General features: G+C 43.7%; 1 protein-coding gene across 1 annotated transcript in view; it reads right to left on the bottom strand.

Annotated features, from left to right (window-relative positions):
* Positions 1 to 4,706: 4,706 nt before the first annotated feature.
* Positions 4,707 to 18,362, bottom strand: part of LOC138766437 (uncharacterized) — a 37,484-nt gene continuing 23,828 nt past the window's right edge. The window contains exons 4-5 of the mRNA XM_069944030.1: positions 16,615 to 16,811; positions 4,707 to 4,822 (exon numbers count right to left, since the gene is read on the bottom strand). Coding sequence (XP_069800131.1) covers positions 4,707 to 4,822; positions 16,615 to 16,811 — 313 coding nt within the window. The remainder of the gene's footprint in view (positions 4,823 to 16,614; positions 16,812 to 18,362) is intronic.

Genomic DNA, 18,362 nt, shown 5'->3' with positions numbered 1-18,362 from the left:
TTCTAACCATTTTTTTCTCTTCTTTCTTATGCAAACACTCATCCTCATCACTCACAGGGAAGTTCACTTTAGGCCCCTGTAGGAGGAGTTTAATGGTGGAGGAAGTGCAGTCTTAGTTCTTACCAGATTCTCAGAGAGGGAAGACACAAAACCTACTGTTTCTGCTGTACTTAAGCCAGGGCCTGGCTAATGCCAGGACCCCTGACGGGGACAAAGAGCAGTCTAGTCTAGACACTCACATGTATAGAGGCAGCTAAAGACAACCAGTTCTATATCTATTACCACTATGTTCAGTATGCAGTGTTAACCACTTTAAAGGAAGAAGAGTCCAGGAACACCCTAACCCACGCAGAGAACACGTCTAAAAAGCGCAGGGCAGTATCCTGAACATAAGAGGAACAAGCCTGGATAGGACATAGCTACCGTAAAGAAGGTCTATGTATCCTATGTCACAGTGCAGGTAACTGGGACACCCCTGAACACTTAGCTAAGCCCAGATAACCACGGCTGGAGCTTGTAGTACCCTGACAGGACGGGTAGCTAGACACTGTAGGGTACAAGGTGGTCAGACACAGTCTAAACACAACTAAATTTCTTACTATTAAGTATATCTCTTCAAGTTCTGGCAAAGTACACAGCTACATTGAGTTGGGGCTCCTCCCACAAACTCCTCTACTCTACTCTCAAAGCACTGCTACAACTACCTCTCTTCTACTCTACTTCTTCAGCACCTCCTTAAGCACAACAAGTTTAAGTATTAAGAGTCTGTGTCAAAGATTTATCCATTCTACAAAAGTGTATTGTACTACTGAAGAACTCTACAGCAAAGCTGTTCCATTTTTGCAACACCGGGACTCTGTCATACTTCGTAGGCACCAGCTCCCATACACACAAACCGTACAACTTGGGTTATTTTTCCCCGTTTCTGTGGGTGGCAGTACTGTGGCGGTACCGGGTGGGTCAGTTGCCACTCAGGACTACTGTGACAAGTGCCCAAGGGACCCAAACAAACCCGGCAGCTTACTGACCATCTTGGGGATACAAACCGGCCATCTACAAAACAGGTACTAACATCACACCTGTGTGCTGAACTAGCACTGGCGCCACGACAACTACCATCACTAGCCGTGCACCACAGAACTGGCTTCTTAGTTAGCTTAACTACTGGCTGAGTACCACAGTAGCCAAACGCAGGGCCGGCCAGCGACGGAGCCTCAGCGGGCACCTCATTCATCCACTAAGCACCCATTATCCACACATTATGCACAATCACTTGAGACACCAGTAACATACACAAACACACATTGACAAAGACACTGCCTGACTGACTGATACTGACTAACTGACACACACTGACTGACCCTGACAGACTGTCACAAACACTGACTTACTGACACTGACTAACAGTGACACACTCAGACACTGACACAGCACTTACAGCTCAGTCTTCTCCCTCTTCCTCTCTGTCGGACTGCTCTCCACACTGTGAGGTTGAGGACCTTCCAGTCATGTGATGAGGTCCTTCACCCTTTTTCTCTCTCTGTGCAGGTCCTGCTCCTTCGCCTGTGTTTTTTGATGTTCATCCCACTCACCCTGCACTACAGTGAGCAGACTGAACATTAGAACCCTTGGCCCCTCTCCCTCTCTGGGCCCCTGGAGGCGCTGTGGGTCCGACACTTGCCTGGGTAAGCCCTGTGCTGACGCTGTCCCTGACCAAACAAGACACCATTGACTCTACATACTACAGACCTTTTGCAGCCAGTTTTTAAGGCTGTACTATAGTGTTTTCCATGATATGGACAGGGCCCATGTAAAACAGCAGTAGCCAGATCCATAACTTTTACAGTAGGGATGGTGACCTCAGACTGCTGAAAGATGTTTGGCATTAAGGACGGCTGAGCAGTCATCACATCTCATCCAGGACATTGCACTGGCTGAAAATTATAGAACACTTTGCCCAACCGTATATTAAAGAGGTATTCTGGCAGATAAATTACATTTCTTTCATAAAGTTATATAACTTTGTATATATGTACATACCTTTATTAAAGAAAATGGTAAAATTGAATGGAGGCAGTAAGGTGTGACATAACCTCACTGCTACCACCAATGACTGTGTTGGGAACTGCAGAACTGCACAAGCCCTGGTTCCAGCACAGTTACATATTGGTGATGGTGCTGCATGAAGATACTAAGCCCCCATGGATGTCTTTGCTAATGCAGCTTAGCATTACAATAGACATTACACTTGGGGAAGCAGCCTGTGTCAGAAGCGCTGCAGGCACAGCATAGTGTTGCAGAGTAGGCAGGGATACCTGTCAATCACTGCTAGATCTGCTATACTGGCTGCAGTGCTAGTGACCAGGGGCGTAACTAGGATTCATGGGGCCCTACAGCAAGAAACTGTATGGAGCCCCATGAATCATGAACCCTGCAATGAACATACTCACATGACCCAGTGGGCATCACAGTCCCGCAGAGTTCCATTCTCCCAGACCCCGGCGCCTGAGTGACATCACTACTGTGCTGGGGAGCTAGGAGAATGGAACCTGTGTCGGCCGCCAGGTCACACGAGTATGTGCATCGCGGAGGTGCAACGCTGGCAGCGGGTGCTGTGAACCATAGCCACCATGGAGGCAGACATTTTGCCAGGTAGGCCCGGGCCTCCTTGCCGCCCGGGCCCTGTAGCAGTCGCATGGTCTACCTCCACAGTAGCTACCCCATTGATAGTGACACAGGTAGCTCCCCTTAGGGCCCTATTACACGGGAAGATTATCATGCAAAAAATCGTTATATTGTTCAAATTTAAACAATAATGGTTCTGTGTAATTGCAGGCAACGATCGAAAAATCATTCACGTGTCGTTGATCGTTGATTTAGATCTGACCCTATTGTTCGCTAATCATTTGCTGTAGTTCCGCATTTGTTCACTAATCGTTCAGTGTAATTGCACATTGTTCCTTCTTTTGCTGGGCTCATAACGATCGCAGTAACGATCATAACTTACGACTATTGTTCTGTGTAATATGGTGAACAATTTCAGGTTAACGATAAACAATCTCGTTTACGTTTATCGTTAGTCGTAAATCGTGCAAAATCGCTTTGTCTAATAGGACCCTAATGTATTAGAATAGACACCAGGGGAGGCTCAGCATCACTAGCACTGAATGCAGCAGCATTTTGTGATATTAGGGATGACAGCTTAAGCAACCCTGCAGTTCCCAACACAACCATTGGCTGCTCCTTACTGCTGCCAGTCTATGTATAAATGTAAAAAACATGTACAATGTACATTTTCTTTAATAATTATAAAACAAACCTTTATAACTTTAATAAAGAAATGTAAAAATAAAATTTTCATTGAAAACCCCCCTTTAGGCCACATTCACACAACGTAAATTTTCATCATACAACGGCCATTATTTAAGGACAACAGCCGATCGCATTGAACTCTATGGAATCCCGGACGGAGTGTATACACACTGTATTCACTCCGGCTGGGATTCCATGCGGCCGCACAAAAAACTGGCATGTCAATTTTGTGCGTCCGCTATTCATTGAATTGACTGTGCAGACAATGTAAAGTGCGGCTCCGGCTGCATTTTACATTGTGTGCTATAGGTAATTAGAAAGCGGGCACACCCGAATGTGCCCGTATTCCAATTAAAAAGGAGTGATGCAGTACCGGCCGGGATGAACTTCACAGACAGCGGTCGTTCTGTGACACGGCCGTGTCACAGAACGGCCGCTGTTATACAGCATGTAAACCCAGCCTAATTCTTAGTTGATATAGGGGTTAGAAAAAGTTTAGGATAGAAAATTAAAAAAAAAGCCTTTGCCAGCGGTGTCGGGAGCCAGACCTGTGCTGATCAACTACCATAGTGAGAGATTCCCTTTAAAGGAGAAGTCTGGCGAAAATTTTTATTAAAGTATTGTATTCCCCCCCCGCCCCCCCCCCCCCCCCCCAAAGTTATACAAATCACCTATATACACTTATCATGGAAAATGCACATAAAGTGCTTTTTCCCTGCACTTACTACTGCATCAAGGCTTCACTTCCTGGATAACATGGTGATGTCACTTCCTGGAAAACATGGTGATGTCACTTCCTGAATAAAATGGTGATGTCACGACCTGACTCCCAGAGCTGTGCGGGCTGTGGCTGCTGGAGAGGATGATGGCAGGGGGACACTGAGGGACACAGAGCACTGGAGGGACACTGAGCATCCCCCTGCCATCATCCTCTCCAGCATCTACAGCCTGCACAGCTCTGGGAGTCGGGTCGTGACATCACCATTTTGTCCAGGAAGTGACATCACCATGTTATCCAGGAAGTGACATCACCATGTTATCCAGGAAGTGACATCACCATATTATCCAGGAAGTGAAGCCTTGATGCAGTAGTAAGTGCAGGGAAAAAAGCTATTTATAAGCACTTCCCATATAAAGTGTTTAATGGGGATTTGTATAAATTTTGGGGGGCAATACAATACTATAATGAAAATTTTCGCCAGACATCTCCTTTAATCCAGATGAATATTCATACTCTGCTTCTGCCCCTTCAGGTACTGCAGAGAAAAAAAAATCTTTCTTGACTTTTTAGGAAATTGTATGTGTACTTTCCCTATGAAATAACGATTCCGGCAAATCCTGCTACGTGCAGCTCTTTATTTAGCTTAATGAGAGCCCCTGGGCACAGTTTCTGTTTATAAAGTGAAGACTTTGTGAAAAGGTCCATCAGTGTAACTAGCCCAGGAGAGAGGGGAGATATCCGAGCTGTTCCAAGATTTATATCCGAGCTGTTCCAGGACAAAGCAGCTTTCTACAAAGAAGAAACACTAAAATAGTCTATTTAGTAAGTAGGCGTTTTATATAACATGTATGATGTTTTATTCTGCGAATGTATTAAAACTGCCAGGAAGAAGGAAGGAAAAGGCAGAGGCATAACTATAGATGGTGTAGAGGTAGAACTTGCACTTGTGGCTGAAGGAGTCTTAAAGGAGTACTCCGGTAAAAATCTTTTTCTTCCAAATCAACTGGTTTCAGAAAGTTATATAGATTTGTAAATTACTTCTATTTTAAAAAAAAACTCTTAAAAATGTGTTTCAGTAGTAATCAGTTGCTGTATGTCCTGCAGGAAGTGGTGTTTTCTTTTCAGTCTGACAGTGCTTTCTGCTGCCACACCTGTCCAAGACAGGAACTGTCCAAAGCAAAAAAAGTTTTCTATGGGGATTTTCTACTGCTCTGGACAGTTCCTGTCTTGGACAGAGGTGGCAGCAGAGAGCACTGTGTCAGACAAGAAAGAATACACCACTTCCTGCAGGACATACAGCAGTTAATAGACTTGAGGACTATGGAAAAACTTGATATTTTTAGATAGAAGTAAATTACGAATCTTTATAAATTTCAACACCAGTTGATTTGTAAGAAAAAGATTTTAGCTGGAGTACCCCTTTAAGGTGTCTTCCCCTTCTTCAAGTTGATCCTATTATCTGTCAAGTCTTTTAACATGTTAAATGCTGAATTTAAGTAAAATTCTCAGAAGCCAAAGGTTTGGCATTTGACTTACGGAGGTTGCTGGACCTGGATAGTTTTCTCCAGTCTGCTCAACACTAATGATCACCTTTCTTGTTCTGTATCTTTCAACAACTGACATTGACATGAAGGGACTAGTTGGTTGGTTTGATGGAAGCTCCTAAGATTTCCAGCATCAACACCTTTTCTAGACCCCAATGGCTCTTGTTTTATGACACTTTGGCTGGCCTCACCCACCCCACCCAATGTTTGGCCTCCATAAGTCAATGGAGGTCCAACTCCAATAAGACTTTTAGAAACAATGGGGTAGGGATTTATTATTGTGAAACCAATGGTTTTAGGCTGTTCGGGTGCAACTTGCCCATTTTACTTATTTATTTTAGGAATAGTATCATTGTATCATTAATAGTAAGTTATGGTTTGTATAGATTGCAAAATCCATTTGTGTTGATGTTGTTTTCTTTATTATTTGCAGAGGTGTTGCAACCAATAAGGGACATTACCTACCGAGGGGTTTCTAGCTAATATAGGGAACTACCTACAAAGGGACCTGGGTAATTGGGCAAATTACATGAAGACCGGGCTAATAGAGTATAGATTGTACAGGGGAACATGGTAAATGTGGGAAACTACTTACAAGGGGGATGTGGCTAATTGGGCAAACTACCTACAGGGGGCTCTGGCTAATATAGGAAACTGCCTATACAGGGACCTGGTAAAGGGGGAAACTACATGGGGGACCTGGCTAATAGAGGATATGTTTTACAGGGGAACATGTTAAATGTAGGAAACTTACAAAGGGTGTGTGGCTAATTGGGGAAACTACCTACAGGGGGTTCTGGCTAATATAGGAAACTACCTATGAAGGGACCTGGTAAAGGGGGAAACTACATGGGGGATCAGGCTAATGGAGGATATATTGTACAGGGGAACATGGTAAATGTGGGGAACTACTTTCAAGGGGGATGTGGCTAATTGGGGAAACTACCTACAAGGGATTCTGGCTAATATGGGAAACTACCTATACAGGGACCTGGGTAATTGGGGTTAATGGGTCTGATGTCACATGGATCCAGTGCATTGCCACACTTTTTGGGGGCCATGCCGCCATTTTACTAACTTTTGGCAGATTAATTAATTCAGGGAAAACCAAAATCGCCACCATAAGAAACAACTAAAACAAAACCTATATAATTGAAGTGTGTAGAAAACTGTGTATCGAAACCATTTACTGTAAGTAAGGAGTCTATGATATATCCAAGCCGGTCAAGTTTATGACGGCAGCAAGTACAATGGATCGCAACCTGAGCTGCGAAATTTCACATTGCGGATGTTCAAGATGGCCCGTATGATGCCGTATAATCAGTTTATGGTGACCTCCCTCCTATTCCCTGCCAAATTACATGTTTAAAATGCCCCCTGGGTCCTGGCTTCACATCACTTAAGTTAATGTTACCTTTTTAAGTGCCAGGCAACGCTCTCACATCCGCTGTCCCTCATAAACAAACAGCAGCTGAATGTCAGGCCCCAAATGGCTTCTGACAAGCAGCTGGCGTGATTCATTAGTACGGCTCTGCCACAAGTGTTAGCCATTATCCAATCTGACTGTATGCCGGCCAGAGCTTGAAGTCATACACTGCAATACAGGATGATTTCACTGCCCTGCAAACAGCTCACTGGAAGCGAGAGGGCATGTGGTGACGCATGTATGAACGGGAGATACCGGTGAGGTCAGCTCCGCAACGCGTGAAGCAATACCCGCATGTATGGAAGATGTATTCACACGTCCTATATTATTTTAGTACAAACAGTATTACTTTATACAATATGATCCCCACATGGGACATTCCTAGACACTCAAGCATGAACATGATGGTGGTAACAGAAGACTAATGACCATTATTGTTGAGAAGTTCCAAAAGGCTTTGACTGGTGAAACAGAATTGTTTTTATTTGAGAACAAGTAATTCATCATTCAGCAATGTAGTAATGAAGATTGTAGCTCAGATTAGTAAAATGTATCTCTATGTCAGTACAGAAAACTGAACCCTAGTGCCTAGTGCCAGGCTGAAGCTACCAAGCCAAATAAAACCATGAGGGTCATCAAAAGAGGTCTAGATGATAAAGACCAGAACATAATGTTGTCTCTGTACAAATCACTGGTCAGACCACACATGGAATGAAGGACACTGTTGAATGCTACAAGCTATGGTTACTAGATTTCTGGTGATAGGAGGTCACTCTCGGGAAGGAATGTTTCCCCCTGCTACAAGGCAATTGGCATCTGCCTCATAAGGGTTTCTCTGGATCAACACAGTAGGGTTAGTGGTTGAACTTGATGGAACTATGGCCTCTGTACATAAAGCACTATGCTATATATCAGGGGTCCTCAACTGGCGGACCACAGTCAGAACACGGAACGCTGAGGCCAGCTGTCCAGACCCCTGCTGCAGCTTAGTTTACCTGTATACTGAGTTGCACTGCTGCTCTCTGCACAGTAACTGTGAGCGCTCTTAACGAGTGCTCATAGTTACCATGAAGGAGCTGCACTGACAGAGAGGGAGCTGTCAGTCACTCTTGTAGCCACAGCGGTCACAAGAGGCCACTCTCTGCCTCTGGTTTCAGCGCTCGAGTGATGTCACTGCAGCACCAGCACCAGGACAAGGGAAGAGCGGTCTCTTGTGACCACTGCAGTGCAGCCACAAGAGGGGAAGAGAAGAGGAGACGTCCGGACCCAGGTGAGTCTAAGTGTTTTTTTTATGTTATATGCTATATGGGAGGGGGAGCACAAGGGGGCTATATACTACTGGTGAGCACAAAGCGGGGGGGGGGTCTATATACTACAGGGGGAGCACCCAGCGGGGGCTATATACTACTGGGAAGCACAAAGCAGGGGTCTATATACTACTGGGGGAGCGCACAGGGGGCTATATACTACTGGGGAATGCACAGGGGACTATATACTACTGGGGGAGCGCACAGGGGGGCTATATACTACTGGGGGAGCACCCAGGGGGCTATATACTACTGGGGGAGCGCACAGGGGGGCTATATACTACTGCGGGTGCACAGGGGTCTGTATACTACTGGGGGAGCGCACAGGGGTCTATTTACTACTGGGGGAGTGCACAAGGGTCGATATACTACTGAGGGAGCAACAGGGGGCTATATACTACTGGGGAAGCACAACACATTTACTAATGATTTTCAGCTCGGACCTTAACCTGTGCCTATATGATCATGAGGGGATCCTGTCTGCCAAGGGACTCCAGGTCAGCCATAAACATCTGCCTAGTAGGTTGCCTAACACCGTGATTCCCAATATAAATCCCACTGTGGAACCACTACAGTGTGTATCCATTCCAGGAAAACCCTTTATGCCAATCCTGCCTCAAAGAGACTAGGTGCAGGGGCAGGTAAAGCGAATATCCACCACACAAAAAAATGTCATAAAAAAAATAGAAAAAAAAAATTCTCCTCATAATACATGTATTTATTGTGTAAAAGTAGTAAAATGTAAAACGTTTATTACTTATTTGGTAATGACTCGTAACAACTTATTACAGGTTAACTTTATTATTTTACCACATGGTAAACATAGAAGAAAAGTGACCCCCAAAAAAGTGAAGGCTCTGCAACGCATGCAACGCCAGCCCTTCACAGCTTAACTGCTTAAAGTGTACCTGTCACTTCAAAAATTTTTGATTGATCAGGGTCTGATGGGTCAGACCTGAATCTGAAACTGGAATTAGTGGGGTAGTGTTTCACTCCCTGTTCTCTGTGCACACAACCAAGGTGGTCCCATAGACTTAAAGTGTACCTGTCATAAAAAACCTTTGATGTGTCATAAAGACATGCCAAAAGTTTTGATTGGTCCGGGTCTGAGTGTTCAGACCCGTACAAATTGGGAGAACAAGCCAGGAGAAGACCGCACTGCAGAAAAAAAAAAAGAGTAGGGCTCTGTAAACTTACGTTAGTACCACCCTCTCCCCAATCATTTTCACAATCTTTACGGGTCTGAACACTCAGACCGATCAAAACTTTTGGTGTTTTTATGACATGTCAACGTTTTTTATCACTTTAAAGTGCTTCTGAAAATTCCACTAGACTGGGATCCCACTACGTTTTTTTCGTCCCTTTTTGCAAAAAACAGATGATCCGTTTGTCCATTGACTTCCACTTCGCATCCTTTTTTTCTAAACATACACAAAAATGTACTTGAGCTTATTTTTGTGAACTGATGTATTTTCATCCCTTTCTTTTACAATGGAAGTCAATGAAAAAACAGATCAAAACGGATGCAAACAAAACGTATTGTAAAAGACGGATTGCAAAAACATAGTGTGAACCCAGCTTCACATACACATGAACGTCTTCTCCATGAACAAAGGAGTCGGGGCATAAAAATCCCTTACACCCAACCCCTATCTCCACCACTATCATCTGACGGTGGAGACTCTGGAGGCTCTTTACACTTTATACTCATGGCCGAACCAGCCGTCAGTAGCGGTCTCAGCTGACATTAGTGTAAAGTGTATGGGCACCTTTACATTCCCATTCCCACAATGCATTGCAATCTACCAATTCAGGATTTAGGAATGTATTCTGGAATATCTAATGTTATACATTAAGCAGAATATTTAGAAAGTTTTTACTATTGTATTTTTTTTTTTAACTATTTTAGATATATAAAACAAGAGTTTTTCCTGTAGGAGGTCAGTGACTGACACAATGAATGGGATTCACAAAATTCTGTTCCCAGTTATTTTCCCAGTATGGTATTTTCCCAGGTTCACCAGCAGGATCTGACATTCCGCTGTCATCAATGCCACGCCATAATGTTCCGTTTCCGTGACTTCCTATCTGCTGTCAAGCGCCTCATCTGCTTTCTTTGCATCGCACAGCATGAGTGTAACCCTGTCTCTTATACAGTGACCCTGCTGTAGCTGACGCCATGCAGCAGCCTATAAGGAGTGGATAGCAGAGAATTCAATTAGCTGCCACAAAGCTCTAATAAACTGATCTGGACGGGGGGGGGGGGGGGGGGGGGAGTGTTTTCGGTCTGTCATCACAATCGCCTTTAATGGAATTCTGCAGGAAATTCAAATCAATCTGAATAATGTTATTCTCTGTTGGGCGTTTTCAGACCTTGGTCCTGGGAGCAGACAGAAAAACAAAGACAGGACACAGATTGGAGCTAAACCTTGCATTTGTTTCTGCACTGCTGATAAGCCTGAGGTCAGCTGTACGCTTACCCTGCTCAGAACACGCAAAATGTACCGCTGCCCTTCTAGAGACCCCATTCTCTGAGCTAAACCCATACATACTGGCATATACTGGATAGTGGTATGAATGGCGGGGGGTGGGGGGGGGTAGGAGTCAAATGCAGCATTGTACAGGAAAGGTCAGACCGGGTCAGCTTACCCTGCTCAGGAGACGCAAAAAGAGAACGTTGTCGCTGTCTTTCTGGAGACCTCCATTCTCTGGACTAAACCCATATTTACTGGATTATTGAATGACCAAACTTGTTGTATTGCACAGGCAGACTGGCCCACCAGACAAACATAGGATCCTCCATCATGCGTAAATGGTATCTTGTAACCTGCCCCAATACCACCGAACCTTTGAAATCTAGTAGATGGCAACCCAAATTAAAGAGGTTATCCAGGATTAGAAAACGCCACCCCTCCTTGAGGTTGTGTGTGGTATTACAACTTGGCTCCATTTACTTCAAATTAACTGAGCTGCAATACCGTGCATAAACTAAGGATAAGAGTGGCGCTGTTTCTGGAAGAAAGCAGCTATAAATTCCTAATTCTGGATAACCCCCGAGCTGATTTTTAAGGGGGGGGGGGAGGGCTGACTCACAATGAATCTGTTTGACCTTACTGATAATCTGACAGAGCTACAATGAAAAGTGTGAGCCAAAGATGCTGGGTAATATCATTTATGTGGTTTCCAGACAAGAGAGGTCGTGGCTAAATCTCAGATCCAGCACAAGTGACTATGTCCGTTCAGCTATAGTAACTACATGATTATAGAGTGGGACGCACTGGATAGACTGCCCACTGGACCTTAAGGCCCAGAAGAAGCAGTGATTATAATGAATAAGTTACAGGTTATCCAGAATCTTTTGACATAAAATGATATATGGACCTGCTCACCTCCCCCTGCTCTCTATAACATGGGGCTTATAGATTGAACAGCATTTTTAGGTTCCCTTTAAAAAGGTTTTATCATGATGACATAGTCTGATTATTAGGGTATATGGATAGCATAGTAGGACCCCCCCCCCTTCCCATTTTATGTTCCAGAACAGAGAGCCACTCTAAGGACCCACCATGCCCATTCATGCTACATTTGTGGTGTCCCACCACTGGTGTTGCTAGTATTTTACACCCCTTGCAAAAGTCTGTACTTCAAGTAAAAGGGGTAACGAAGTAGTAACTAAATTTTGCCACAAGGTGTCGCTACTGTATGTAACTGTACTTGTATATTGCACAGCTGTACTAACTAAAGTGGTATGGCCGCAGTGTTCTGCACTTGCATCAGAACTTGCCACTGCACACAATGAAGCAAGCGGCCGGAGCTGCTTGCTTCATTGTGTGAACTGACAGGGTTTCCTACGGCCGCAATTCACTGAATTGCGGCCGCAGAAAACTGACATGTCAGTTATTTGCCGGTCCGCGTGGGATCCCGGCCGGAGCGTATACGATGTATTTATGCTCCAGCCGGGATCCCATAGCAGATAAAGCTATGTTCACAGGCGCACAAAGTACAGCCGATAGCAACACAGGACAGTATCCTCAACAAGAGGAACTGATCCGGATAGAGCAAAGTTGCTAGAAGCCTACGTACTCTATCTCGCAGCGCAGGTGTCATCAGGAAATCCTGAACACTCTGCTCAACTTAGGTAACAAGGTCTGGGGCTTGTGTCACCCTACTAGGACGGGTCACCCTACACTGTAGGGCAAACAGGTGGTGCACGACAACAAAGGTCAAAACACGGGCACAAGTATACTTCTACTTCCAAGTCTTCAGTATTCTACTTCTTCTTCTTCTAAAGTTCCAGCAGAGTACAATTTTACATTGGGTTGGGACTCTCACTCTCAAACCTCCTCTCACTGCTCTGAACTTGAAGCACAAACTCCTCTCTACTGTTCTCAGCTCACTCTGCTTCTCAGCGCACAGCCAAGCCAGTTCAGCTCCTTTACTCTAAGGCTCTCAGCGCAGATTCTCTTCAGTTACGTCTACAGTCTATGGTCAACTCTTGGACAAAGTATTTTCACAGTAAAGAAGATTTATTTATGGTTACAGGATTATTGTTCCAGCATCTACAAAGTAGATCCACTATCCTTGGGTGATTTCCCCTTTCTGTGGGTGGCGGTACCAATAATACGGGTGGGTCACAACTCCACTCCGGACCACCGCGATAAGTACCCAAGGGACCCCCTTCAAACCCAGCAGGTCACCGACCACAGGGGAAAGGATACAGTCAGCCTCCCTAAAATAAAAGCAGGTGTGCCACCATACCTGTGTGCCCCTCTGGCACTGGCATCATGACAGTACAACTATAGGCTGAGCTGTATTCCGACCAACCACTACAGTAGTGGCGTCACACATCACCATCCGGCAAGTGACCGGTCGAACGCCCACGTGGGCGCACACCACACATTTTCCCTACAAGGCAGCTTCTATAGAGAACTAATGCAGTGTCAACCTGCTGCAAAGGAGTTGGAGTACCCCTTCAAATAAGTTTGCCAAAATATCTTTATGTTAAATAGGCCCCCTGACACAAATCAGAACAAAACTGGGACCCCTAGTGATATTCTTTTTATTTATATAAGGGGTAACCTGCCAGCAAGTGTTTATAAGAAGTATTCCGACAATTATAAGAAGTATTCCGACATTTATACATATATATTGTAACTTTAAATATACTTCCATGTTTTCCAGGACTCCTTAGGGCTACAGCCAACTTCTGCACCCACCGGTAATCAAATGCTGCATGCTTGAGTTCAGACACAACCTGAGCGTGCTTTAAATTCGCTCATCTCTGATTCATCTGGTGATACAGACTACTTCCCCAAGTGTGATGTCTATTCTAATAGTTATGTATTAGAATAGACATCAGAGGAGGGTCAGTGTCTGCATGCAGCGGCGTATGTAACTGTGCTTTTACAACCCTGCAGTTCCCGACACATCACAGGGACCCTGTCACTTAACCCCTTAAGGACCGGGGCAATTTTGATTTTTGCGTTTTCGTTTTTTCCTCCTTGAGCATAAAAGGCCATAGCAGCGCTTATTTTTTGCGCCACTAATTGTACTTTGCAATGACAGCCTGAATTTTTGCATAAAGTACACTGCAAAAGCAGGAAAAAATTCAATGTGTGGTGAAATTGAAAAAAAAACCACATTTTGTGTTTTTAGTGGATATGTGTTTTTACGCCGTTCGCCCTGGGGTAAAACTGACCTGTTATATATGTTCCACAAGTCGTTACGATTAAAACGATATCTAACATGTATAACTTTTCTTGTATCTGATGGCCTGTAAAAAATTAAAACCATTCCCATGCTTATAGCACTTTTATCCTTTGGTCTATGGGGCTGTGTGAGGTGTCATTTTTTGCGCCATGATGTGTTCTTTCTATCGGTACCTTGATTGAGCATATACGACTTTTTGATCGCTTTTTATTAACATTTTTCTGGATTTGATGCGACCAAAAATGTGCAATTTTGCACTTTGGGATTTTTTGCAGCTTACGCTGTTTACCGTGCGAGATCAGGAATGTGATTAATTAATAGTTCGGGCGATTACGCACACGGCGATAACAAACATGTTGGTTTATTTATTTATTTATTTACTTTTATTAATAACCTGGGAAAAGGGGGGTGATTCAGACTTTTATTAGGGGAGGGGGCTTTTTATTTATAACAACACTTTTTTTTTTACTTTTACAGTTATACTAGAAGCCCCCCTCGGGGACTTCTAGTATAAGTGCTCTGATCTCTCATAGAGATCTCTGCAGCCGGAAGTAAACGAGTGCCAAGCCGGGGACGGCGCCATCTTGGAGCGGTCCCCGGCCGGCTTCAGTTGCGGAGACCGCTCCTCCGGGATAACATCCCGGAGGAGCGATCTCCCCACTAGACACCAGGGATGACGCTGCGTCCGGTAATCGGATGCAGCTGTCAACTTTGACAGCTGCATCCAATTACTGTATTAGCGGGCATGGCGATCGGACCGTGCCCGCTAATACCTGCGGTCCCGGGCTACAAGCGGCACCCGGGACCGCCGCGGTTCAGAGCGCGGCCCCGCGCCGCCCCGCTCTGAACGTCCTTACCGACCGCAGGGCGTAAATATACGCCCGCGGTCGTTAAGGGGTTAAAGAGGTTGTCCAGGGGCCCAACTTACAGAGCCGGCAAGGCCAGATACAGAGATCACCAGAGGGTGCAGAGGTCGGACCCCCTGTGACCTCCTACTTTTACCCCTATCCTTTTTTCTGGACATCCTTTTTAATGTAAAAATGTAACAAAAAAAAACAAACAAAAAAATTCATTAATAAACTTATATTACAAAATGATGTACCTATTAAAGAATTGTCCAAAAATAACATTTGTTTTAACATAATATATTTTTTAGGGGCATCGCATTGATGAAACACGGGCGGTTGTCCACATGTGGTCAAAATGCAACAACTACATATAAGTGTCACTCAAGCATGCTTAAAGTGTCACTGTCGTATTTTTTTTTAGTACAGGCGATTTTAAGAGACTTTGTAATTGGGTTTATTTATTATCTGCATTCAAAAAGACTTTCCCCAGGTCCCCTCCTCTCTTCCATTCACTGCTCATTATCAGGAAATCATGTCTTGTTGCATCAGACGTGCCCCTGTCTGTTCTATGGAGATGGGAGGGGGAAGGAGGAAGGAGGGCGATTAGTCGCCAGCAGAGAGCAGTGTTGACTTTAGAGGAGATAGGCCCATGATGTAGCTGTAAATTAACTCTTTGTTGTCCTGTTTTGGTGACTCACCTCACCCCACCCCTCCCCTCTCCATAGAAAACAATGAAGAAAGGGGGGAGAGCTTCAAACTGCTTTTTCATGATAAAAATGTATTATTTGGCTAATAAACCCAATTACAAAGTTTCTTAAAATTGCCTGTACTATTGATTTCTGCAAAAATACAATTAAACGACAGGTACACTTTAAGGCTGGGTTCACACTACGTAAATTTCAGTCAGTATATTTCAGTCAGTATTGCAACCAAAACCAGGAGTGGATTAAAAACACAGAAAGGATCTGTTCACACAATGTTGAAATTGAGTGGATGGCCGTCATTTAACAGTAAATAACTGACATTATTTCAATATAACATTGTGTGAACAGATCCTTTCTGTGGTTTTAATCCACTCCTGGTTTTGGTTGCAATACTGACTGAAATATACTGACTGAAATATACATATACTGACTGAAATATACGTAGTGTGAACGCAGCCGAAAGGGGTACTCCAGCGGTGGGGGGGGGGGGCGGGGGGCACTTTTATGCTGGGACCAGGATGGAGGTGGCTGAGGGAAAAGACGTCCACTCACCTCCCCGATTCCAGTGGCGGGTCCCGCATCGTGGCACTCTGGTCCCCGCTTCCTGGTGTCTGACGCGGGCCCGAGACGTGACGGATCCCGCCTTCTTCACTGACTGGCTAAGCGGACCTGAGACGTCACGTCTCGGGCCCGCGTCAGACACCAGGAAGCGGCCGGGAACCGGGCACCGGAGCGCCACGATGCGGGACCCGCCGCTGGAACCGGGGAGGTGAGTGGACGTCTTTTTCCCTCAGCCACCTCCCGCTCCCCGCTGGAGTACCCCTTTAAGTTAGATTGCCATGCTTTTGAATACCAATGACTGAAGAAGTTGGATGCAGCCCTAGGAAGTCTTGGAAAACATGGCTACAACCTATGGCACTGTAGGACACTAATTATAACTTGGCATACTTCACTGCCATCCTCCATGTTGCTCCTTGTTAGGCAGAGGGTATACTCTATTCTGCCCTCAGTTATCCACCAATGTGTAAGAAGAAACCACTCACCATTTGTATGGATCTGCCGCAGAATATTGTATTCCCCTTTAGCTGTCCTGATACTATTGGGTATCCGATGTCTCTCCTTCCAGCTTTCTTTGGTTGTCTGGCTCTTTTGCGTTTCTAGGTGCTTTGTCAGTAAGGCGGCCATCTTGTCCTTTTTTGCAAAGCCCTTCCTCTGCAGAATTGATTGCAGCTCCTGTAAACTGAACACATCGGTAGAGGACATTAGTGATCAAATTGTCTCCTGGTCCACAAAATAAGATTGTTCTTAGGGTATGTTCACATCTAAAATAACAGCACATGTAGAGGAGTTTGGTCCCATGAACTCAGCGGATCCAGTGTGGGTATGTAGCAGTACATTTTGGTATACCGTTCTGTCTATATGCCAATGTATACATTCAGATTAGGTCATGGAACAAGGGTGAAAAAGGCCTTAAAGTAAAATGGAAAGACAAAAAACTCAATGGAAGTAATCTGTAAGTAGTAATAATCCCTGGTGTTCTGTAGAGACAGCCTACAATTGGAGGGTCAGATTGTAACTACAAAAAGAACTGTAATTGTTAAGGCTCCAAAAAACAGACTAATATGATAGCTGTGGTAGCAAAAAGGATGATTTTAAACATTCAGATCTCGTGTTTATCTATCTATCTATCTCTATCTATCTATCTATCTATCTCCTATCTATCTATCTATCTATCTATCTATCTATCTCCTATCTATCTATCTATCTATCTATCCATCTATCTATCTATCTATCTATCTATCTATCTATCTATCTCCTATCTATCTATCTATCTATCTATCCATCTATCTATCTATCTATCTATCTATCTATCTCCTATCTATCTATCTATCTATCTATCTATCTATCTATCTATCTTCTATCTATCTATCTATCCATCCATCTATCTATCTATCTATCTATCTATCTGCTATCTATCTATCTATCTATCTATCTATCTCCTATCTATCTATCTATCTATCTATCTATCTATCTCCTATCTATCTATCTATCTATCTATCTATCTATCTATCTATCTCCTATCTATCTATCTATCTATCTATCTATCTATCTATCTATCTCCTATCTATCTATCTATCTATCTATCTATCTATCTATCTATCTATCTATCTCCTATCTATCTATCTATCTATCTATCTTCTATCTATCTATCTATCTATCCATCCATCTATCTATCTATCTATCTATCTATCTGCTATCTATCTATCTATCTATCTATCTATCTCCTATCTATCTATCTATCTATCTATCTATCTATCTATCTCCTATCTATCTATCTATCTATCTATCTATCTATCTATCTCCTATCTATCTATCTATCTATCTATCTTCTATCTATCTATCTATCTATCTATCTATCTTCTATCTATCTATCTATCTATCTATCTATCTATCTATCTATCTATCCATCTATCTATCTATCTCCTATCTATCTCCTATCTATCTATCTATCTATCTATCTCCTATCTATCTCCTATCTATCTATCTATCTATCTATCTATCTATCTATCTATCTATCCATCCATCTATCTATCCATCCATCCATCTATCTCCTATCTATCTATCTATCTTCTATCTATCTATCTATCTATCTATCTATCTATCTATCTATCTCCTATCTATCTATCTATCTATCTCCTATCTATCTATCTATCTATCTATCTATCTATCTATCTATCTATCTATCTCCTATCTATCTATCTATCTATCTATCTATCTATCTATCTATCTA

The sequence above is a fragment of the Dendropsophus ebraccatus genome, chromosome 10 (assembly GCF_027789765.1).
Source record: "Dendropsophus ebraccatus isolate aDenEbr1 chromosome 10, aDenEbr1.pat, whole genome shotgun sequence".
Lineage (NCBI taxonomy): Eukaryota > Metazoa > Chordata > Amphibia > Anura > Hylidae > Dendropsophus > Dendropsophus ebraccatus.
This window is presented reverse-complemented; position numbering and strand designations above follow the sequence as displayed.